Raw genomic sequence first — 25,742 nt, forward strand, 5'->3', positions numbered from 1 at the left:
CACATGGCATTTTCCACTTCTTATAAGGCCATAGCAAATTAAGGCCCGCACTGATGACCTCATCGTAACTTAATTACATCTGCAAAAACACAATTTCCAAACAAGGTCACGTTCACAGGTATCGGGGGTTAGGATTTCAAATACCCTTTTGGGGGATGTGATCTAATCTGTAACAGCACTATATCCTCTGATTTTCTCCAGTTTTATAAGGAAGCTTGTTATGGGTCCATAAATGCGAAGGTAGTTGAAAAGCTGTTTGAACAAAGGAGAGGGGCTTGGGGGAGGGGACAAGGGCAGTAAATGAGATAGGAAGTTTCTCAGTCTTGGGTCTGCCTCTAGCTTATGGATTTACTTTGGATATTAAAAAGAGTCCTTCCTGCTTGCCCTTTGTGGAATCTGCTGCCCCCAAAAGAGTCAGCAATGGAGCAGCTCTGGGGGCCAGTGGGATGAGGTAGTCTGTTGCCTTGGTGATGGCCAATGAAAATTTGTGTTCTCCATGCAGTTTCCTGAGAGGGCATCCACTGATTCATTCAACAAACATTCATCGAGCTCCTAAAATGTGCTAGGTATTGTTCTAGGTGGAGAGATTTATTGGTGAACAAGAACGGCAAAAATCCTACTTCTTTGGAGATTGCTTTATATTGGGGAGACGCAAGAAATAAGTCAATGACTAAATCATTACTTTAGATAATGAGCACTACAAAAAAAAAAAAAAAAAAAAAAAGCAGGGTAAGGAGGCAGAGAGACCTGGGTGAAGTGAGAAGCTTCCTTAGGTGGGGCCTCCCAAGGATCTGACATTCAAGTGGAGATTGGAGTCATGTAAAAAGAGAGCCACACAAAGATGTATGGAAATGATGTTCTAGGTAGTGGGAGCAGTCCGTGAGGAGGGTGTGCACTTGGAATGTTTGAGGAATAGCAAGAAAGCTGATGCGGATTGAGCTAGGGGGAGATGGGGGAGAGAGATAGCTGGGAGGGTGGGCAGAGGCCTGGTAAGATGTTTGAATGTTTTCAAGATATTGTGGAAAAGTGCAGCGGGAATTTTTGCAAGGGAATGGGACCTGACACATGGTTTAAAAAGCAGACTATGGGGGTGCCGGGATGGCTTGGTCAGTTGAGTGTCTGACATGGGCTCTGGTCATGATCTCGTGGTTTGTGACTTCGAGCCCCACATTGGGCTCACTGTTGTCAGCTTAGAGCAGAGTCCCCTTAGGATCCTCTGTCCCCCTCTCTCTGCCCCTCCCCCACTCGCACTCACCCCAAAATAAATAAATATTAAAAAAAAAAAGCAGACTATGACTGCTGGGGGGTGGGGGTTTGACCGAATTGTAAGGGGGAAGAGAAGAGGCAGAGGGAATGATGGGAAATTGATAGCAACAGGCCAGGGAAGGTACTGGAGCAAGGTGGGAGTAGTCAGGGGCGGTGAGAAGTGGTTGATTTGGGGTTTTTCTTTAAAGTATACTGACAAGGGCTTGATGGCTTGGATGTGGGAGTATAGGGAAAGCAAGTCAAAGACGACCCCAGATTTTTTGGTGGGAGCATCTGGTGAATGAATGCTGGTACTCTCTCCTCAGAAGGTAGCAGGAAGCAAGTTTGGGAGGAGGGAAAATCCAAAGTCCTCATTTGGCCATATTATAATTTTTCCCCCATGGCCATTAAAGAAGTTTTTTAAAAACAGCTTTACTGGCATACAATTTACCTATTGTAGAATGAACCTATTTAGAGCATAGAGTTCAGTGGCTTTTAGTGTATTATGAATATCTGATTTTTTCACCCACCACTACAATCAACTTTAGAACATTTTCATTACCCCCCCTCCCCCCCCTCCAATAAATCTGGTGTTCTTTAGCTGTCACCTGCTAATCCTTCCTTCCCCTTCCCCTCAGCCCTAGGCAACCACTATGCTTTCTGTCCCTGGGGATTTGCTGACTCCAGACATTTCACATAAATGGAATAAGATGTGTGGTCCTTTGTCACCAGCTTCTTCCACTTAGTGTGTTTTCAAGATTCATCGGTGTTTTAGTGAGCATCAGTGTTTCATTTCTCTTTATTGCTAAATAATATTCCCCGGCATAGATATATATCATATTTTATGCATCCATTCATTGGTTGATGGACACTGGGTTGTTTCCACCTTTTGGCTATTGTGAATAATGCTCCTAAGAACATATGTGTATAACTTAGTGTGTCGACACATGTTCTCATTTCTCTTGTGTATGTACCTAGGAGTACAATTGCTGGACCATATAGTAACTTTATCCGAAGAACCATTTTACATTCCCACCAGTAGTATACGAGGGTTCTAATTTCTCCTCTTCTCTGTCAACACTTATCATCCGTCTCTTTGATTTTAGCTGGCCTAGTGGCTGTGAAGTGGATAGCTCATTGTAGTTTTGATCTGCATTTCCCAGATGGCTAATGATGTTGAGCATCTTTTCATGTGTTTATTGGCTTTTTGTATATCTTCTTTGGAGGAACATCTATTCAGATCCTTTGCCTAATTTCAGACGGGGTTATTTGTCTATTTGTAATAGTTTCTGAATAGTTCCAAGTCTCAATCAGATATATAACTTGCAACTTTCTCCCCTGTTTCTGGGGGTTGTCATTCCAATTCCTATGGTGTCCTCTGAAGCACAAATGTTTTTGATTTTGATGACGTGGTCATATTACATTGAAGACACCTTATGGTAGTTGGCTATATAAGCCTGGGGTTCCAAGGAGAGACTGGGGCTGGGGATACACATTTGAGAATCATCCATGTACTGATAGTATTGAGCACAGGTCCCGTTGCCATATCCCAACAACAAGAACATACACAGCCATGTGGTCCCTTCGTTGCCACTATAGATATCTGCTGGGTGTATTCTGTGAAAGTTACCTTAGCCAGACAGGTCTATACGTTCAGAACCCCCACTCAAGAAATGCACTTATAGGAGGAGATCGAAATAGTTATCAAGGAAGATTTATGACCTTGTTGAGATGAACTCTTGTTACTGTTAATGGATGTGATGCTGCGAAGCTTTGACAGAACATATGTCTTGCTTTATTTTTTAATGGAACACGCTAAAAGCCCCATCCCACAGGACCAACTAATTACCGAGACTTCAAGATAGAGAGCTCTAAAGGTCTTACCCAGACCACCTTTTCCCTTTGCTGGGGTCACTGTGACTTCCAGGGATCCTGGGATTTCTGAGATCAGTAAAAAGGTCTTTGAAACAACATTTCAAACCTACCAAAGGCTGTTCCTGTTGAGGTGTAAACAATCCAGAGGAGGCGGGGCCTGGCTCTCACAATACAACATGGTTTATGGGTATTCTCATTCACAAAGCCCACCTAAACTTGAGGAATCCTATATTCTACAAGATGTGTGATTTTAATGCTAGTTTTAGATGCAACTTGCTCCAGGTTGAAGGAAAAAGTCCTGACTCTGTAATGAAAACACCAGGTCAAGGCAGACAGATCCCCTGTGGGCTTGAGTTGAATCCCAGAAGAGCTGGAGAATCAGTTTAGCTTTGACATCAGTTTACCTCTTAATCTTTCAGCTCCACTACTAGAGAGCACAATACACTTCTTTGTTGACTTGCCTTCTTCCTCCTCAGCCATCAGGGGTTCGAATTTACCTGTTTGTTCACTTTCTTTTTCATCTGCCCAGGGACCACACTGTAAAGGGCCAATTGGCTGGCATACAGAAATATCCAGAAAAATAGGGCAGAGATCGTAAGAACATGTAGATAGAAGCTTCTCTCTTCTAAGCAGGGCTGCCAATTGGGTGACCTTCAGTGGGGGTCTCCTGGGGTCATACTTATGTAGGGGTTAGAAATATGGAAAGTGAAGGAGGTGGCAGAAGTGAGAAGGGCAGATCTTTATCAGTGAAGAGACTTTTGAAACGTTGGAACTGGTTTCCAGGAAATGAGGCAGGGCTGTGCAAAGAAGTTTCTTTCCTCCCCTGAGCCTGTAAATGTTCAAGGAGTGGGTGGGCTCACGGGAGCTCAGTGTGAGCGAGCCGAGGAGCTTTAAATCCTGCGGGGCGCATTTGGTCTAAATCAGAGGTTCTGTCATCTCTGATTTCACCACTCTGCATCCCAGTTATAAATAACATCCCGGGATAGAGAAGTGCGACAAAACCTGGGTGGGACATCTTTATAGGGAAGGCCCAGGGTCCGGAAGGGGGGTCACATAGTGGGAGGTAGACTTCTTACCCACAACAAAGTGTAACTTTGCTCCCCAGGGAATAGCTTTGGGGTGGGAGGAGGGCCCCAGAGGAACTGCAGGATAGGCCAAAATATAACTATGAAAGGAGAGTAGGGCTTTTGACAGAACCATCAAGAAAGTCACCAAGAAAAAAAATGGTTAGGAATTTCCCCTATGTGGCAGCATTTGCCCTGTAGAACCGGAAGGTTTGCAAACAGACTCCCCAAGCCCCCACTGTAGCTCACTCCAGCGCGGGGACCCTTCTGCACCCCCTGCCTCAGCGCCCTCCCCTCGCACCCCTAAAGCGTGTACCCAGTGACCGAGGCCACCGGAGAGAGCGGACAAGGCACAGGTGTGAGCGCAGACTCCGCCGCCAACCCCCTCAGTCCACTCGCCCCTCCCCACCCCCACCCAGTTGCAGAAGCAAATCCCGAGTAATTGTTTTCCGGGGAGGGGCTGGGCGCGCTCCGTGGCGCAGCGGGGGTCAGGGTTCCCGCCGGGAAAAAATCCACCCGCGAGGGCGCGGCTGCTCTTCGTCTCGGCCGGGATGCACTGTGGCAACTTCGGCAGCCCCCACAGCGGCGGCGAAGCAGAGACGGCGACAGCAGCAAGGCCAGCGCTGCTGGGCTGGAGCGCGTGAAGCCGAGAGGGCGCCTTGCGTCTTCAGCGTCTCCCTTTCTGCCGCGCGTCCCGGGACTCCAGTTCCGGTGCTCCTGGTAGTAGCGGCTTCCGCGCCGGCAGCCCGGGGCCTCGCAGCTCCGCGGGCGAAGCAGGAGAACCCGATCCCCGCGCCGAGCGCAACCTGCCGGAGTGGCGGAGCCCCGCGCTCCCGCCCCAGCTAGGAGGCGGGCGCAGCCGCAGCGGGGGCCGGGGCCCGAGCCCGGTGTAGCCACCGCCCGCGGTGGGGGGCGGGCTGGAGGCGGGGCGGCCGGGGCCGCCTTCCCGGGCGCGATCCCCTAGCGCAGCACCCAGCGCTGCCGAACCACCTCCCCCGCTGCCCGCTAGCAAGTTTGGCAGCTTCGTGCCCGGCGCGCCTCGGGATCGAGGCGCATTTGTTTCCTCCTGGATTCCGCGCGCCCCGTTAGGCGGGGACCCTCGGGAGCGATGCCGAGGGATGTGATTTTAGTTGTGTGGTTCTGCGTGTGCACCGCCAGGACAGGTAAGCACTGCTGGGCGGTCGGAGGCATCCCGGGGAAGTGGGGGGAGCCGCGCCGCTGTGCCCAGAGCCGGCACCGGCGTCGGGAGACCTGGAGACGAGCTCCGCGCTGGTCCGGGAAGGGGGCGAGGCGTGGATGGGTCCTTCGGATCTCTCTGCCCTGCAGCAGATAAAAGGGTGAGAAGTGGGACTCACGGGCTGGAAGATGTCCCCATGAGTGCCCCCTTTCTTGGAGACTCGGCCTCGCGGACGCTGGAGTGAGGGGCGCGGCCGAACCGGCGCACCCTCCTGCTGCTAGTAACCGGCTTCCGGGTCGAAACCCACAGCAAGTCCCGCCCGCAAACCCTACACCCCCGAACTTGAAAGGTGCGGTGAAAACCTCTCTCTCAGTGCCGGGCTGGGTTGAGAAGGGACAGCCGTGGGAGTTGCACCCGCAGAGAGAGCGCTTCTGGCCCTCGGGCGGGCGCGGCCGCGGCCGGGGAGGGCAGGGTGCGGGGTGAGGGCTGCGGGCGAACCCCGGGATTCCGCGGTCTCGCCTCGTTCCCTCCTGACTCTCCCCAGGGGAACTCCAGGAACATTCTCTTCCCCTCCACCCTTCCCTCAAGGGCTGGACGAATAATAATTCGGGTGAATTGGAACCGTGGAGACAATCCAGGGAGATTTTCTCAAGCTCCAAACCAGTTTTTCCTTGCTGTAATTGCGGTTTTGGATTGTGGAGGGAGGACTAGGATAACTGGCATAATTTCCGAAGTCCCCACTTGGTTCTGCCTCCAGAGACGCAGTTGTGAGGACTCCAAGCGCATCTCCTTCCATCCGCTCTCACTTGCCCCAGCCCTTATATCTCAAGGGGTTTGGAGACCCGTTCTCAGTCGTCTTCTCCACGGGTCTCATGGTAGAGGTGGGAAGATGGGGGTGGGGTGGGGTGGAGTAGGCACTTTATGGGCAAAAATACGGCTCTCAGATGCGGGGGGTGGGGGCGGGAGCGTGGCGAATTTTTATTCCCGGGCTAGCCAGCGTGAGAACGCGCTGTCGACTTTGCACCCAGAACCGGCGTGTAGTCACTACTCCCTTTATCTTTTCTTCTTTTGCCGCTCGCATTTCCCTACTCTAGAGCCATAAGCCTCCTTCCCAGGCCAGGTGGCAAGTTTATTGGAAAAGGGCTGGGGAGGGGAGCTCGGCTTTGGTTGGCCCGAAAGTTCCCTCCGCTTGCGCCCCAGGCGCCCCTCTTTGGCAGTTAGCCCGCCTGAGGATACAAAGTTGGGCGTCTAGGAGCTTCCTGCGGACCTTTTCCATTTCCCCAGCGGGTAGCAGCTTTCCCTTTGCTTAATGGAAGAGCGAGGGGTGTGGACTCTCCAGGGACAAAAGGAATCCCCATCCCTTTCGTATCTTCACCTGAGCTTCCCGAGGCTGCAGAGACGCCAAGGCTCAGTCCAGCCGAGAATAGTTGCTTCTTGGGTATGGGTACATCGGGATGAACTAGTCTTTTAAAACCAAGAGCACATTGGAAGAAATGCGCCCCCGGAAGATCAGGACGGGCGAGGCTAGTGCAGAACATGGGCTACCAGTCCTGTGCGCGGCAATCTGGTGCTGGTGGGCATCTTACCGAGGAACGGAGGGAGAGAGAGAAACTAGATGGGGGAGGGGGCAGCTTATCGGTCATTTCACATCCTCAAGTGCACATCATTATCGTATGCCTAAATCCTTTGTTCTCATTAATCTTTTGAAAAGTCCGCAGAAAGTGCTTCCATCCCAGAATGAGTGACTGTGTCTCTGGGGTGCATTGTTAGTGGGTACCTTTAAGAACACAGCCCTTTCCCCTTCCCCACACACCAGCCTCTTTTAAATCTTGTAATAATTCTGTTGTAGGAAGATTCATTCATTCATTCATTCGTTCGTTCAAATAGTGGAGCACCTTGCTGGGTGCCAGGATTCCTTGTGTATGCAAAGAGGAAACAACTTGGTCCTTGACTTCCAGGAACTTAAAGCTTAGCTGAGAATCTAGGTAGAAACTGGAAAACATTTTTATTCTACAGATTGATGGGAGTTAGGAGAGGGAGAAGTATAAGAAGTTTCAATGAAAGAAATACAGAGGAGGAATGGTAGGCTTGAATTTTGAGGAGGGGTGGTTGGTGGTCTGGGAAGGCTTTAATCAGGAGGTGACATTTGAGAGTTGTGTCTTGGAAGGCTTTAGGGAGTTTTCCAGGAGGGCAGACTGGGGAAAGCATACCAGGCAGAGGACACAGCCTGTACCCAGGCAGGGAAGCATGGTAGGATCTGCCCTATTGGTTGTGGCAGTTGCTTAGGGAGCTTGGGTTTTCTGTGCCACTTGGCACTTAAACACCAGAGGCCACATAGTTCTTCTGCAAAAATTATCAGAAGAATCAGGATTTGGGGGGGGGGGTGGAATTATATCTCAAGTGTTTCACTTATAATTTCTTGTGTCTTGAAGGGGCATGATCAGCAGTTTTCTGGGGACAGCCTCTTTGATTTGCCCAGGAACCATCATCCATCCTCTATGGCAGCAGAGCCTGGCTCGTGATTAGTTTATCAGGATCTGAACAGCCGCTTGGAAAGTTTATTTGTCAAGTGGGGCAATTGTTGTCTGGGCTGTTAACAGTCCAAGATGAAATAAACATGTGGTTCACTTAGTGAGCTTCTCAGATATCACCGCCTTTTAATGGAAATGAATAGATGATATCAGGCACATTTTAATTAAAGCAGCACTGCCTTGCAGTAGCAGTTACATATGAAAAGATCTAATGATAGGTGTCACAGGAAGCTGCTTAAATTGCTCATTGTTCAGCGCACTTGTTTTAGAGAGTTAAATGGAGTCAAGATAGGAGGTGCTGTTTTCCAGTTATTGTTATTTCTAGGTGAAAAATAATTCTGGGATTTTCAGGTACATCGTTGATAATTGATAATGCACATTTAGAAGACTGCAGTAATAAGGGTGATAAGATATTATGTCCGTGGCTTTTCTCCAGTGGCTTGGATGTGTGAATAATACAAAACTCTCTTTTGTAGTTTGTTTTGGTCACCAGGGCCCTGGTGGAGGGGATGGGCAGGGAGCCCCTGGGGCCCCTTTTGCTGCCTTTTGCTGCCACCTGCTGGAAAGGAGAGCTTTTCTTTTTGAAGCACCTCCCGGGCTATTCATTAACTCTGAAATCATAAAACTGTGAACAGAGCCCCCAACCTGCCATAATTATGTGCAGTATTTGCCTGACTTAGAACAGGCATAGAGCATATTCTTCAAAGATATTGCTTTTGGGGTATTAAGCATCTTTGTAGGAGTCCAGGGGTCCAAATCCGATCAACTGGTTGTGAAATCTTGCAGTTAAACGAGGTCTTGGAGCATCTCAACACAGCGTCTATTTCCACTGTGTTGATGAGGAGAAAGCAGCTGTCATCATGGACAATGAGCTGGATTAGATTGAAGTGAGCCAGGTCCAGGACGATTTGCTTGGGAGCTTAGGCCCAGGGTGCTGATGGTGTGCGGAGTGGGTTTGGGGCCTGAGTATTCCCTGGGCAAGGCTAAGGCCAGCCATAGCAGGTGTCCTGGGAGATTAGGGTGGAGGTTCTGAATCATAGAGCCAGGCCTCAAGTGCCTCTGTGATGGTGACACACTGCCTTCCAGGTTTTAAAAAATGTTTCTTCCCTAGAAGCTTTTTATCCTGCTTAATTCCAATTCCCAGCTTCAGACATTTATAGAGCAGTTATGGCTAAAGTAGAAAACTTTAATAGAGTTTCCTTGGAAAGGGCAGGAGCTCCATGCGTGGACAAGAAGCAGAAACATTAAAATAAAAAAAAATTATTTTTTATGGAACTGACACTCTCATACTACAGAAGGTTCAGGAGAGGCCACGTAAATGCTACCTTATTAATAGATTTTCTGATTCCCTCGGCAGTGTGTAAAGCGCTATCATTTGCGCATCCTGCTATCGGCACGAGGCATTTTCATTCTGAAGGAGACCAATTAAAGGGAGAGAAGAAAACTGTATCCGGAAGCCTAATTGATTTCTCTTGTTCTGTTTTTATGGGATGTTCTCATAACAAGAGCAATACCGTTACCTTAAAGCCGGGGAATCCCTTCACTTGTGGGCTCAAGGAGGAGGAATGAGTGTAGACTTAATATTGAGATTTCCCAAAGCACAGCCAGAGTGAGAAGCCCTTCTAGGTCAGTTGGGCATGTGGAGGGTTTGGGAGGAAGGGGGCCACCTGTATATTTTGTACAATTCTATAGAGTTGAAGACCAGGGAGCTGTCTTATGAGAGACAGATGTGGCAAAGCCCAGCGGGGCACCAGGTGTGTCCTAGGAGTGTTCCCACAGTTTATGTGGGAAAAAGAACCTTATGAGGGAATCTTAATGAGGCTGGGAGGCAGGTATGATCATCCCCATTTTACAGACGAGGGAACTGAGTCTTGGAGAAGTGAAGTGATTTTTCCAAGTTTAAGTAGGGGGCAGAGACAGGACTGAAGTTGACTCTTGGTTTAGCGTTGTTTCCGCAACGCTTTCTAGTTGGAGTGTGCCGTATTCTCACTTGGGGACAAGGAGCCAAGGGCACCTATGGGGTGTGCTGCTACTTCTACAGAATCTGTTTGGGTGCCTTGTAGGCTTGTCTAGTTGCAGGGCTCCTAGTCTGGGAGTATGTTAAGAACGACCGTTATAGTGGGTCTTTAGTCCCTGCTTAGGTCAACTGCTGCCACAATAATACTGCATAACAAACCATCCAGAACTCGGTGGCTTAAAACATTTATTCTGGTTCATGTGTCTGTAGGCTCTTCTGGTCGTCTTGACTCGTTTAGGTCAGATTTGGCCGGTCATGGTGCCAGACTCAAGTGGGGTGTCTCCATGTGTCTCAGTTTCCTTGGACCAGTGGACCAGTAGAGTCATGTTCTTTTCATGCTGGTGCAGAATCACAGGAGAACAAGCCCTACTACACAAGCACATTCAAGCCCCTGCTTGTGTAATGCTGCTAACATCCCAAGCATCCCAGTGACCCAAATAGGTTGCATGGCCAGGCTCAAAGTCCAAGGATGTGGAGTTTACTTTTACTCTAGTAGAAGGAACTGCAAAGCCACACGCCACACGTATGGGTCTGGAAGGGGTAAACATTTCACTCCAATAATTCAGTCACCCACAGTTTTTAAAGAACGTCTCCTTGGCCTGAATACCATCCTGTCCTCTGGTGGTGTCCCCAGATATGCATATTGCTCTGAGGTCATTGTCACCTAAAGCAGTGACACAGCATCCACTCGTCAGTTAATTAATTAGGTTCTAAATTCAGGGCGTACCAGTTGACAGGCCCTGTGTGAGGTACTGAGGCTACAGGGACATTTCCTCCTTCTTGTCCGGCTAAGGGCACATTCCCCAGATCGCTTTCTAAATTCCTAGCCAGAGAAAGGCCAGCTTGGAGGTTCTCTGGAGATAAGTCTTGATTTAATTTCTGCCATATAGGTGTACAACACTATAGATCAAACTGAAATATTAGTTCTTTTCCTGCCTTTTCAAGGTGATCACAGAACTGCTGATATCTGAGCTCACTTTGAGAAAAACATCACCAGTCTCACAAGAGGCTCATGGTGCTATGACTTGAGCCAATAGATGCCCATCAGCTCAGTGCTTCTTTGCACAGAGTTGGTATTCTGGGATCAGTTTTTGCCAACTGAGTCTGTGTGAGGGATGAGCAAGTAGGATGGGAACTTAAGTGATATCATGATGTAAAGTTGGAGCGTATCCTCTTCCTCCTCCTCTTAAACACACACCTCAAGGGGCACTTGGGTGGCTCAGTAGATTGAGCCTCTGACTTTGGCTCAGGTCATGATCTCGTAGTTCGTGAGTTCGAGCCCTGCGTCAGGCTCTGTGCTGACAACTTGGAGCCTGTCTCGGATTCTGTGTCTCCCTCTCTCTCTGCCCCTCCCCCACTCACACTCTCAGTCTCTCAAAAATAAATAAATGTTAAAAAAAAATTCACCCCCCCCCCCCAAGCCCTCCAATGATTTCCTATTGCAATTAGAATAATATCCATCTCCTTGTTGTGGCTCAAAAGGAAGGGTCTAGTCTTTGGCCTCATTTTCTACCACTTTCCCCCTGCCCACTCTGCTCTAACTGTACCAACTTTTCTCTGTTCCCTGAACATCGTTTGCAGTGTGCTGTTCTCCACACCTGGAAAGCTTTCTCCCCAGATCTTGCCATTACCAGCCCCTGCAGGCATTCACATTTCAGCTCAAAGGAACCTTCCCTGACTGTGCTTTCTAAAGCCCCACCCAAGTTGCTTTGTATTCCATCACTTTGTTTTATTTTCTGCATAGCATTTATTGCCATCTCAGATTATCTATTTTTTTTTTTTTTTTGGTCCTCTTTTCACACCTTACCCCAGGAATGCATGCTCCAGGAAGACGGCTCCAGTGCCCAGCCATGCATATTAGATAGTAAACACTCAGTAATACCTGTTGAAAAGGTATTAAATGAACGCGTGAATGCAGAGTGAGTAGAAGAAGGATTTGTCTTTGAGTAAACTGGTCTCATAAGTGGCTGCATTTGGAAGGGGCAAATTTGAACCTTTAGCTTAGAGGACAAGGAGAAACCTGACAGAAATGGAGAAGGCAGTTTACATTCTGTGCCTTCAGTTTAACCCTTTGTCCGCCTTGGCAATGACAGGCTACAGCCAGACCAGCCTTCTGTTGCTACAGCAGCTCCTGTTTTTCCTCATAGGAAAAGAGTAAGGAGAGGGTAGATTTCCTTCCTCAAATCTGTGGAGGAAGGGGTGAAGGTGAGAGAGCTGATGAGGTTGTAATAGCTCACGATGTCCTGATGAGCCTTCACTCAGCCTCTCTGGGACAAATCGGTGCGAGCTTTCCAAATCCTGCCTCAGCAACTGCATTACCAGCAGACAAAAGTTGACAGCTGTTGCTGATTAAAACATTTCTGACTGTGCGATCAGAATTGCACTGCTAAGATGCTAAGTGTAGATAGATGCTGCCTTTATGGCTTAAACACAGTCCGTTACAGTGGTCTCTAGCCTTATGAATCCATGTAATCGGAAGTCACTTTGCAATCACAAGCGTGCCATTGCACAGAAGGCCCCGTGGGTGAGAGAAAGCCTCAGGCATTTGCCTTTCTTAGGTAAGGCTCAGGGCCATGTTTCCCCGCACTAAGGTTCTCCAACATTGTTGTCAGGGTATTTAACTTTCAGGAATCCCCTTGGCGGGAATTCTCTGTTGTTTCTCTTTTTTGGCCACTCCCTCCAACCCCCATCTCAAACAAGGCAGGATTCCTCTTCTTCTTTTTTTTTTTTCCCTTTTTTTTCTTAAAAAAAAAAATTTTTTTTTAACGTTTATTTATTTTTATTTATTTATTTTTAAAAATTTTTTTTTTCAACGTTTATTTATTTTTGGGACAGAGAGAGACAGAGCATGAACGGGGGAGGGGCAGAGAGAGAGGGAGACACAGAATCGGAAACAGGCTCCAGGCTCTGAGCCATCAGCCCAGAGCCCGACGCGGGGCTCGAACTCACGGACCGCAAGATCGTGACCTGGCTGAAGTCAGATGCTTAACCGACTGCGCCACCCAGGCGCCCCTAACGTTTATTTATTTTTGAGACAGAGAGAGACAGAGCATGAACAGGGGAGGGGTAGAGAGAGAGGGAGACACAGAATCGGAAGCAGGCTCCAGGCTCTGAGTCTTCAGCCCAGAGCCCGACGCGGGGCTCGAACTCGCGAACCGCGAGATCGTGACCTGAGCTGAAGTCAGATGCTTAACCGACTGAGCCACCCAGGCGCCCCTGGGATCCCTCTTCTTTGTCCTCTTCTGAATCATGATGAATAGGGAACACTTTCCAGAGTGATGGTGGTGTCAGGGTTTGCTACTGCGTCAGTTTCTGAAGCAGGTAGATCAGGGCTACTATCCAGTATCCTCAGTCCCCAGATATGAAAAAGCTTGGAAGCACAAAGTTCCTTCAAAATTCGTATGACAGCAGAAGCTACTACCCCTGAGCTGAACTCATTTGGTGGTGAAACTTGACCTCAACTGATAGGAGGCTAGGTATGGTCTTTGTTTAGCCAACTAGAGGACAACTTCATAGTTTTTGCTCCAGAAAGACTGTGTTTTGATTGTGGGGTACTCATTCAGACTTTGCTTAGGGTGTTCCATCAAATGTATATAGGCCACAGTATCTGATATGATAATACATTCTGAATCTGAAATGTAGTTGGCCCTGAGGGTTTTGGATAAGAGATCATCAATCCTTAATGCATGGGGAATGAGTGACACTACAGTGTCACTGGGCCCTTGGAGCAAAGAATCGCCCTCCTTTCCCTCTGGAAGGTAGCATATGCACGCACTCATCACTGGCTTCCTGGTATACCGTGCCACTCTTGGCCTCTATAATTTCTGTTCCATATTGCTGCCAGCAGTCTGTATTTGAAGCCAAGACAGCTCTTTGTGTTTTTGTTCTTTTTTTTTTTTTCAGTGGTGGGATTCGGGACGGACCCTGACCTGCAGGTGGATATTATCGCTGAGCTCGACCTCGTGAACACCACCACTGGCGTCACTCAGGTGTCCGGACTGCACAATGCCAGCAAAGCGTATTTATTTCAAGGTAAAGACACCTCCTCCTTTGCACGGGGGCAGAGCTTGGGGAAGGAGGATCTGTCTGGTGAGTGTTCATATGGTGTGTGTTTGTCGGAAGATCATCTCTGCTATTTCTTTTGTGTTATTGTCATAAGGAATGTTCGGAAATGCCAAAGGTGTTCAGATAGTCGAGGGGGTGTGTTCTGTGGGTGGGAGGAGGGGCACTAGAGGCATGGTTGTGAAATATTTGGTTTGGTGGTGAAATATTTCCTTGGGTATTTTTTTGCGGGGGGGATCTAAAGTCGATTGAAGTTTCAAAGCCCTTGAAAGCCATTGGCCAGCCATATTATTTTTTTTACATGATACTTCTTTAACTGTTTATCTTTATCTGTACCTATACTATACCTACACCTATCCTTATTCATAGATCTCTCTCTCTCTCTCTCTCTCTCTTCCTCATTTAATGGGCATGTGAGCACAGAGGATGTTTTATGGATGAATTCTCTTAGGGGTGCAGCTTACTTGGTTCTCAGTAACCCAGGGAGTATAGTATGTTTCTTAAAAGCCCACTGCCTGAGATCAAATTCTAACTCTGCCACTTATTGGCTTTGAGACTTTGGGCAGTCCCTTAGCCTAACTGTGCTGATGTCCTCGTCTAAAATACTGGTACCTACCTCCTGGGGCTCTTACAAGGATTAGAGGAGCTAATCCATCGGAGTGGTTATGACAGCGTCTAACACATACCGTGGATCCTTAATAAGTACTAGCTGTTAGTCTGGAGCTCCTGCTCTGGACCAGGCAACATGCTAATAATAGGGTTACCAGGTACCAGTAAGAGTAAATAAGAAAGGTGCAGCCTCTGTTCTAAAATGTAATGAGAGAAACAGTCATTACCCAAGGAATCATTGAATGACAATTGCTGTACTTACTGTGAAGGGGATGTATAGCCTGCCAAAGAGTAGTACAGGGAGAAATGGTGGTGGTCAGGTAAAGGTTACCCTGAAAATTGATGTGTCAGCAGAGGCTTGAAAAATGAATAGAAAGCCCGGTGTAGGAAGGGGTGGGGGTTCAGAGCATTCTGTTCAGGGAAAAATAGTATGTATGAAGGTCTTAAGGCAGAAACCAATAGAAGGGTGGCTAGTATTGGAAAGAGTGGTCAGTGGCTGGAGAGGCAGGCAGGGGCTGGGTTATGCTGGACCCCGTAGGCAGATCTGATATCCAGGGGTTTAGGTACGCTGATGATTTATGGCCAGTATCCATTCTGATAGGTGGGAGGCCGTGTATACTTGTTAGCTCTTGTAATTATTACCCCTGCTTGGGGTGCTGGGTTCGTGGTCTCTTACTTTACTCTCAGTGCTGTGGGTGCCTTTGCAGAGCTTGCTGTAGGGGAGTGACCTGATTAGGTGTGATAGGCAGCTTCGGTATTCCTCTGTGAAAATTCCTGGCAGGGTTCTTTTACTCGGCCTTTTGTGAAGATAGCAAAAGGATCATTTTAGAATGACTGGACCAGTATTAAGGGATGAGATTTACATATTTACTGCAGAGATAACTTAAGCCTTGTTAATGACATGTAATAAACCTACAGACATTATATGATGATATATGAAAAGCCTATGGACATGTTGTTAGTTTCCATTTACTCTTACTAAAGAATTGGTGAAGTCCCTAAGGTGGGTATGGTTAAGAGTATACAAGATGGGATGACTTTTCTTTTTGCATTGTACAAGGTCGGTCCGCTCAATTACTGTTGAGAGGCCATGCTTCATGAAGGCAGAAGTCTTGTCTGTTTAGGTACCCCTAGATCTCTAGAACCAATTGAATTAAAATGTCCTCTGCCCAATATGCTCTGTAAAAGCCTTATTGCCTACTTTACTCACTGTTCATTTACTTATTTATTCCACAAGTGTGATCTTCCTAGGCAAGCCATCTGTTAATATGTGTACTCTTTGCTTTGGCCACCTACCTCTGGGACATCTAGCAGACTCCAGCCATGGGGAGGGATTTTCACTTCTGCGGGAAGAGTAACTTCATTATGGGAGGTTGACTGAGGAGGACTTTCCCTTAAGAACCCTTGTGGTTATATTGGGCCTACCTGGGTATTCCAGAGTAATCTGTTTACCTCAAGATCCGTAATTGAATCACAGGCTAAAATCCCTTTTGCCACGTAAGGTAACATGTTTGTGGGTTCTGGCAGTTAGGACACGGACATCTTTGGTGGGCCATTATTTTGCTTATCACACAGTCTGCCCTCTAGCCTCCAAAGGTTAATTTTTGTCCCACATGCAAGATACATTCACCTCATCCCAGTATCTCCCAAAGTCATAACCTATTATGGCATCTGCTCAAAGTCCAGAATCTTATCCAATCTTGTCAGCTGATGATCTAAATAATCTACATCAGGTATGACTGTGTCTCTGAGTATCCTACATTTGGGGACAAAACTCTTCTCCATATGTGGATCTCTGAAAAGTAGGAAACAGGTAATTTGTTTCCCAAATACAGTGGTTGTGTAGGTGTAGGGTGCCCGTTATAGACAGTCCTGTCCAAAGGAAAGAAATAGAAAGGAGAGGGGCCACGAGTCCCAAGAGATTTTGAAATCTAGCAGGGCCAGGGAATAATCCCATGTGGTCCTTGGCTCTGCCTTCTGGGCTCGTGACTCATTCCTTTGAGTTATTCTTCCTTTTTCAGGCAGAGTAGCATGGGTGTGTGGCTGAGTAGTTTTAGCAGCCTGTTTCCTGCCTGTAGTATTTTGGAAGTCTGTCAGCCTTTTCTCGTTTCATCCTGTCAGTTTTCTTCAGTCCAAGTTGGCAGTGTTTCTGCTGGTATAACATTCTCAGGAACATTTAGGGCCTCCGGTGCATCGGACAAGAGGCGCCCCCACAGATCTATCTTAGATACCCCCATCTCTGTTCTTGGCCTATGCCGAGATGACTGAGGGGAGCCATGAGTCACATACCCGATCTCTTCAAAGAGTCCTCCTGTGATTGTATCTTCTGAACTTTGATCATCAGAGGCATTAGCAGAAAGTTGTTCAGCTATGCCTGTGGCTTTTCTCCCAGAGCAGAATTTCCTGACAGGGAATCTCCTAATTTTATCATCTTTTGCAGTCCAAATAGGCTGAGAATTCTCCTACTCCTCGGGCCCTAGTTTCTTCTGCTTGTCAGCTCATCCCTCCGTCTCCCTTTCCTGTTGTCTTTTACTATAAGCAGCAAGGAGAAACCAGCCTGTACCTGCAATACTTTGCTTGGAAATCTCATCTGAATGTCCAGGTTAATCTTTTGGAAGTTTTGCTTTCCGCATTACTACAGGACACAATTCAACTAAGCTTTCTGCTACTATGTAACAAGGATCCTGTGTCTTCCGGTTTCCATTTCCTTTTTCGCCCTTACCAGCAGTATTTAAAAAAAAGTTTATTTATTTTAGAAAGAGAGAGCACATGAGCAGGGGAGAGGCGGAGAGAGAGGGAGATAGAGAATCTCAAGGAGGCTTCATGCTGTTAGCAAAGAGCCTGACACAGGGCTGGATCCCATGATCTGTGAGATCATGACCTGAGCCAAAATCAAGAGTGGGGCACTTAACTGATGCAGCCACCCAGGAACCCCACCAACAGTATTTTTAACGTCCGTGTTTCTCCTAATGGTCTGTTCACCATGATTTAAGTGTTCCCTAAGATGATACAGGTTTTCTGTACCATGCTCTTTACCTCATTCTGAGTCCTCACCCGTGGGGTCTTTAACATCCATATTTCCGCTAACAGTCTGTTAGCGGTCTAGGCTTTTTCTCTCATGCTTCTCAAAATTCTTTGAGCCTCTGCTCATTATTCAATGCCAGAGGCACCTCTACGTTTTTAGTTATCTGTTACAGTAGCATCCCACTTTCAGGCGCCACAGTCTGTATTAGTTTCTCATTGTTGCTGTAACAGATGGCCACAGATTTAGTGGCTTAAAGAGATTTATTATCTTATAGTTCTGGAGGTCAGAAGTCCAAAATGGGCTTCAGGAGGGCTAAAATCAAGGTGTTGGGAGAGCTGTGTTTCTTCTGGGGTCTTTGATTTATTGTCTTTTCTAGCTTCCAGAGGCTGCCACATTCCTTGCATCATGGCAGTGTCATTGCAAATTCTGCTCTGTTGTCCCATTTCCTGCTTTCTCTCTTTCTGTTGCCATATTGTCTTCTCTGATGTTAACTCTTCTGCCTCTTTTTCCACCCTTATAGAGACCCTTATAATTATATTGGGTTCACTCAGACAATCCAGGGTAATCTTTTCATCTCAAGATTCATAATGTAATCACACCCACAAAGTCTTTTTGCTATGTAAGGTAACATATTTACAATTTCACAGGATTAGGAGGTGGACGTCTTTGCTGGGGGAGGGGGGGGCGCCTCATTTTTTCAGCCACAGGATGGTTAACACTGTTGGGCAGCCCTGTCTAATAGCAACGCAAGATGAGGCCTATTTGTAATTTTAATTTTTGTGGTAGTCATGTTGAGTAAAAAGAAATGACTAATATTAATTTTAATTCTACATTTTATTTAACCTAGCATACTAAAAATATTATTTCAACCTATGGCCAATACAAAAATTTATTAAGATATTTTGTAAGTTTTTACAAAGTCTCCCAAAAATCTGTTTTGTATTTCATACTTATACCTTGATTTAGATGCTAAATTTTCATCTGAAATAATTCATCTATATTTAGATTTAATAAAATTTAAAATTGAAAAGTAGATTTGCCAAGCTGTTCCATACATACTCATGTAAGTGTCAGATATTAAAAATTAAACAGCTTTACTGAAGTACACTTGACATATTCTGTAATAATAAAGCGTACATATTCAAAGTGTACAATTTGGTAGTTTTGACATATGAATATACCCATGAAACCATCACCACAATCAAGACAATGAGCATACATATCACCCCAAAAGTTTCCTCTTTTTCCCTTTTGTAATCCCTCCTTCCTGCACTTCTCTGCCCTCATCCCCAGGCAACTCCTGATATTTCTGTCACTATAGAATAGCTGGCGTTTTTTAGGAATTTACATATATAGAATCATACAATATGATCTTGGGTCTGGATTCTTTCACTGATCATAGTTATTTTGAGGTTTAAATGTGGTGTGGCATGTTCGGTGCTTTTTTAATAGACAGTGTAGTTGGGTCTTTGCTTTATTTTTTCCTTTTTCCTTTGCAACCAGTAAAACAATATCTATATTTTTATCAAGGTATGTAGACTATTCATAGACTATTCATGTCATTGTTGACAGATTTAAATATATATATGTGTGTGTGTGTATAAATTTTTTTAACATTTATTTTTGTGTGAGAGAGAGAGAGAGAGAGAGAGAGAGAGAACACAAGTGGGGGAGGGGCAGAGAGAGAGGGAGACACAGAATCCGAAATAGGCTCCAGGCTCTGAGCTGTCAGCACAGAGCCCAAAGTGGGGCTTCATCCCATGAACAGTAAGATCATGACCTGAGCTGAAGTTGGATGCCCAAACGACTGAGCCACCAGACGGCCCAACATGTTTATATTTAAATAAATCTTTTTTCTATTTGTTTTCTACTTGTTCCCTCTATTCTTTGTTCCATTTTTTCCATTTTTTGGCTTCCTTTGGATTAATTGAAGTTTTTTGTTTAATGGTACCATTTAATTTCTGTTGTTGGCTTATTAACTATAACTCTTTTTTATTTTAGTTTTGCTTTAGAGTTTATAGTATACAACATTAGGTTATTACAGTCTACCTTCAAGTGAGAGTATGCAACCTTATGTATAAGAACATTTCAATCATTTGCTTTTTTCTTCCTGACCATTGTTTTGTCACACATTTTACTTCCTCATACGACATTATTTTACTATTATTATTATTATTTTAAGTTTTTTAATGTTTATTTATTTTTGACAGAGAGAGAGATAGAGCACGAGTGGGGAAGGGGCAGAGAGAGGGAGACACAGAATCTGAAGCAGGCTCCACGCTCTGAAATGTCAGCACAGAGTGTGATGCGGGGCTTGAACCCACGGACCGCGAGATCATGACCTGAGCCAAAGTCGGATGCTCAACCGACTTAGCCACCCAGGAGCCCCATCATTATTATTATTTTTATTTAATCAGTCAATTATCTTTAAAAAAAAAACTTATTTATTTATTTCTTAGAGACAGAGAGAGAGTGGGGAAAGGGCAGAGAGAGAATCCCAAGTTTGATGCGGGGCTTGAACTCAGGAACTGTGAGATCACGACCTGAGCTAAGATCAAGAGTTGGATCCTTAACTGACTCAGCCACCCAAGTGCCTGAACAGATTTAGATGATAAGAAAATCAATCACATATTTACCCATGTAGTTACTCTTTCCTGTGTTTTTCATTTCTATCTGGTATCATTTTCATCCTGTCTGAAGGCTTTCCTTTAACACTTCCTATTGTGCCAGTCTGCTGGTGATGAATTCTTTTGGATTTTGTATATCTGAAGAAGTGTTTTGTTTTTATTTTTTGAAAAATATTTTTTGCTGGGTGTAGAATTCTGTGTTGACAGTTTTTTTCTTTCAGTACTTTAAAGATGTTGATTCACTGTCTTACCACTTGCATTGTTTCCAATGAGAAATATGTATCATTCTATCTTTGTTCCTCTGTAGGTAATTTTCTTTCTCATGATTTTAAGACTTTCTCTTTATCATGGATTTTGAGCAGTTTGACTATGATGTATCTTAGTGGTGTGGTGTGTGGTGTTCTTCATCTTTTTTTCTGTGTGAGATCTCTTGCACTTCATCAAAAAATTTGGAAAAAATTTGGCCATTATATCTTCAAGTATTTTTTCTGTCCCTGTTTCTCTTCTTTAGGGACTCCAAGTCACATGTATGTTGGGCTCCTTAGTGGTGCCAGTTTACTGATATTCTGTTCATTTCAAAAAATCATAATTCTCTTTTCTCTCTATTATTTTCAATAGTTTCTATTGCTGCGCTTTCAAGGTCACTGAGCTTTTATTCTGTAGTTTCTTTTATTATTATAATTTAGTGCTTTTTAAAATCTCATATACTATAGTTTCATCTCTGTAAGTTCAGTTTTGACTCTTTAAAAAATATTCCATGCCTCCGTTTAACTCTGTGAATAGATGGAACACAGTTACGATAACTGCTTTATATTTCTGTGACAGCTAATTCTAATATTTATATCAGTGCTGGGTTAATTTTGATTGGTTAATTCTTCTTCTCATTACTACTTCCTTACATGGCTGGTAATTTTTGATTGAATGCCAGACATTGTTATTTACCTTGTTGGTGCTGGCTATTTTTGTATTCTTATAAATATTCATGGTATTTTTCTAGGACACAGTTAAGTTACTGGGAAACAATTTGATCTTTTTGGATCCTACATTTAAGGATCCTGCATTTTTGGTCCTACATTTAGATGGCCAAGAGCAGTGCTAGTGCTAATAGGTAGAGTAGAGCTAATTATTTCCCATCACTGAAGTAAGTCCTTGTGTGTACTCTACCCAATTCCCTATAAATCGTGAGATTTTTTGGCTCAAGTGGTGGGAATAGGCAGTGTTCTCAGTCCTGTGTGTATGTTGAGCACTGTTACCTTTTGGGCTCTGGTTCTGTGTTTTTTGGTAGTTTTATCACATGTATGCAATCCACTGAGTACTGATCTTAAGAGAGATCCATATTTTTTCTGTCTGCTGTCATCTCCTCTCATGTATATTGTCCTGTGAAATCTAAGTGCCTTGGTCTCCCCAAACTCTCAACTTCCTCACCTCAACTCAGGGAAGTTGCCGGGCTCTGCCTGAGTTCCTACTCCTTCTGACACAGCGTGGGGACTCTCTTGGAGCAATAAGCTTGGGTAATGGTAGCACTCATCTCTGTTGTTTTCCATTTCTCAAGGATCACTGCCCTTCACTGACTGACAACCAATGTCTGGAAAGCTGCTATTTCATTGAATATTCATTTTAAATTTAAATTCAGATTAATTCAAATTCAAATTCAAAATGTATTTCTTCAACCGCACTAGCCATATTTCAAGTGCTCAATTGCTGTATGTGGCTGGGGTTTACGATATTGGACTGTGAAAGTCTAGACAGGCTCTGAGCTTTTACTGTTTCACCACACCACATTTAATATGGGCATGTTACAAAATCCTGTCTTTCTTTTTTTTAATTCATATATATATATATATATATATATATATGAATTTTTAATTCATATATATAAATATATATATATATTCATTTAATGTTTGTTTATTTTTGAGACAGAGAGAGACAGAGACTGAGCGGGGGAGGTACAGAGATAGAGGGAGACATAGGATCTGAAACAGGGTCCAGTCTCTGAGCTGTCAGCACAGAGCCTGACGTGAGGCTTGAACCCACGAACCGTGAGATCATGACCTGAGCTGAAGTTGCATGCTTAACTGACTGAGCCATCCAGGTGCCCCTAATTCTTATATTTTAAAAAAATGTTTATTTTTAAGAGAGAAAGAGAGTGAGAGCAAGAGTGCAGCACAAGCAGGGGAGGGGCAGAGAGAGAGAGAGAGAGAGAGAGAGAGAATTCCACGTTGGGCTCTGCACTGTCACTGCAGAGCCTGACTCAGGGTTTCATCCCACGGATCATGAGCATGACCTGAGCCAAAATCAAGAGCTGGATGCTTAACCGACTGAGCCACTCAGGTGCCCTCAAAATTCTGTCTTTCAATATGAATACATGATAGTAACTGGCAAGCTACTTAAGCTCACTGCCTTAGAGTACTTCCATTTACTCGTTGATAAAATGGGATCATATATATATACATTGTATGTATATGTATATTATATATATGTAGTATATAGATATTATATATATGTAATATGTATTATTATATTATGTATTATATATTATGTATATTATACATTATATATGTAATATGTAATATTATATATATGGTATATATGGTTGTAGTGAGGATGAAATAAATTAATACATATAAAGAGCCACACCTGTAGTTGGTACATGGTGAGCTCTCATTAGATGTGAGTTCATACATTTTTAAATAATAGAATATGACTGTGGCTGCCTTCTCCTATGTATATCATCTGTCTTGTGCTTTGTTAGCGTCAGATTTTAACGTGCAGAGGTATATTGGGATAGTGGGAAAAGCAGAGGATTGGGGAAGGGGCAGAAGATTAGGGCTCAGAACTTTATATGTAATAGTTTATATCATCCTCACTGCAACCACATAAGGTAAGTACTTTTATTGCCCCATTTTGTCAATGAGTAAATGAAAGTACCTTGAGGGAGTACTTAGGGGTACTAGTGGATATGTCACTTAATGTTCTCAAGGGTCAGATTCCTCAGCCGGAAATGGGAAGAGTACACAGACTGCGTGTAAGAATTAAATGACAAACTATAAGAAGGTACTTTGAAATGCGTAAAGTGTAAAAAACAAACTCATCATTCTTTCCTGCATTTATTTTTATTCCTCCTCCTATTTCACCATTCTAAGTCTAGCTCTGAGTTGATGTATATTAAGGGAGTGAAAACCTTCATTTCATTTGCTAGCCTGATAATAATATTGATGAATTTAAGTAGGAAGCTTGCTTAACTGGAAACGCTTCTATCATACCGGCTCCAAAGCCTGATAGGATTATTTGGGGGCTAGCTAGCCTTTTACGGTTGTCTTTGTCACTGCCTTCTTTGTGTAGTGCAGACAATTGAATAAGTACGATTTTTATCCACTTCTTACTTGAAACCAATTATATTAGGAATTGGGGTTGGGGGCAGAGAGAATGAATGGCTATGTGTAAGACTGGCATGGATCTTTTCTAAGCTGAAACACACCCTAAATACCAGCTTTAGAGTGTCAAAGTCATTTTGGAATACCTCTGCTTTGTCTTGAATGGGACTCAGAGAAGGCCTGAGGGTTTGGAACTCTACTTCTCCCTGACTTGACTGTACCTTGGTGTTACCTGGTGGGGAGGATGTGTCTGTCCATTGGTGTCTCATTTATAAAAGTGAATTAGAATATGCATGGGTGAAGATTCTTTAATGTGTTGGTTTTTTTTTTCTTCTGCCAGTAAACTGCTACCTTACAGGAATTCTATCTTAGAACTGAGTTTCTAAAGAAAAAAGTATCTTTCAAGTAGCATGTTTTCTGCGACGAGATAGAACAGAGGCTAATGTGGGATACTTCCAGAAGATGGAGGCATTCTAGGATTTGTGCTAGATGTTGTGGGAGACACAGACACGAAGGCAAAGATCTTGACCCCAGTGAGGTTATAGCCAAGAAGGGCAAACACAGAATGCCCTTGGACACTCGAATGGAGAGGAGAAGAGAGCTGGATTGTCGTGGGTTATAGAAAAAGTCCCGAGTACGTTGAAGTGAAACTTCTCACTGGATGACCTGGGGAATGCTCCCTGGAGGAGGTGGCATCTCAAGCAGACCTTGAAAAATGGACAGGAATTAAATATATGCAGTTTGTGTTCATAGGCGCACTGCTCATGGGCACTCATTTTCACAAAAAGGTACTTGAAGCTTGAGTTATAGCTCTTGATGCTCGGAAACGCTGAGGAAGATGGAGTTACCCAAAGGGTTTGTTTAATGCTGATGGTCCGCCTTTCCTGCCACCCACTATTGCCCAAGTCTGAATTGTTTTTTCTGTTGATTGGATGCGCCTAGTCACTAATTACCTCTGGGAGCATTTACAAAGCAACCTCACTTGGAGTGGAGTGATTTAGTATAACTCTGCATTTAATCAATTAGTGGAGTGATTCAGTTCACATATCAGCATCTCTCAAATATAGGTATTTTTGCTCTTGCCAAAATAAAACTCAAGCAAGCTGTGGGAATGGAGAGGGTTTTTCAGGTTCCTCTCTAGGCAAATTAACACCTGCACTGGCATATTTGGGAAAATCATTCAGTGGCTGTGTGACTAAATGTATATCAGAGAGAAAATAAATAATTTCCTAAATCTTCACACTTGTTAACATCTGCACTTAAATCTGTTTTCTCAGTCATGTTCCTTCTCCCATCAAATAGTACATTAAGGAGAGCGGAGAAGGAGAGAGACAGCAGAGAATGTAAAAAGATAGTAATGCTTTTAGAAACTGCTATGTATATGCACCACTTCCAAACTAACATATTGACCTTGGGCAAATTACTTTACCTCTTGGGATGTGTTTTCTCTCTGGACATTGGGTAATAATGGTAATGTCTATGATACAAAATATTTTAAGGGTAAATTTAGATAACATAAATTCATTGTTAGCAATAACAAATTTAAATGTTAATCCATATTATTATTAAGAGTTCAGCAAGTATATACTTTGTCATTAAGTATTTAGCAGATACCTACTATGTGCTAGGCACTCTTTCAAGTATAAGGAATATAACGGTAAGCAAATTAGACAAAGTCCGGCTCTTGCGGGGAAACAGACAATAAGCAAGTAAGTATAGAGTAATTTCAGATAACTTCATTTATTTAAGTTGAGATAACTTTAAACAATTTATGTTTTTAATTTTTTTTTTTCAACGTTTATTTATTTTGGGGACAGAGAGGGACAGAGCATGAACGGGGGAGGGGCAGAGAGAGAGGGAGACACAGAATCGGAAACAGGCTCCAGGCTCTGAGCCATCAGCCCAGAGCCCGACGCGGGGCTCGAACTCACGGACCGCGAGATCGTGACCTAGCTGAAGTCGGACGCTTAACTGACTGCGCCACCCAGGCGCCCCTAAACAATTTATGTTTTTAAATGCAGGAAGATATTTCTGTGTTATTTTCTCCCAAAGAGTGTTTGCGATTATCTATTTACTTTGTAACGAGGATGGATCAGTTGTCTGAACTAGATTTTTTTTTTTTTTTTTACTATC

The 25,742-nt window shown here is 44.4% G+C and overlaps 1 protein-coding gene across 2 annotated transcripts in view; it reads left to right on the plus strand.

The window, feature by feature from the left end:
- The first annotated feature begins 5,103 nt into the window (after positions 1–5,103).
- The window catches only part of NELL1 (neural EGFL like 1), an 879,943-nt gene continuing 859,304 nt past the window's right edge, over positions 5,104–25,742 (plus strand). Inside the window, exons 1-2 of one of the 2 annotated variants that reach the window (XM_045484781.1) lie at positions 5,104–5,347; positions 13,813–13,941. In XM_045484781.1, the coding sequence (XP_045340737.1) occupies positions 5,293–5,347; positions 13,813–13,941 (184 nt within the window). In that variant the 5' untranslated portion in view covers positions 5,104–5,292. The remainder of the gene's footprint in view (positions 5,348–13,812; positions 13,942–25,742) is intronic. The other variant, XM_045484782.1, reaches the window with a different exon arrangement.

This window comes from Leopardus geoffroyi, chromosome D1 (genome assembly GCF_018350155.1).
Source record: "Leopardus geoffroyi isolate Oge1 chromosome D1, O.geoffroyi_Oge1_pat1.0, whole genome shotgun sequence".
NCBI lineage: Eukaryota > Metazoa > Chordata > Mammalia > Carnivora > Felidae > Leopardus > Leopardus geoffroyi.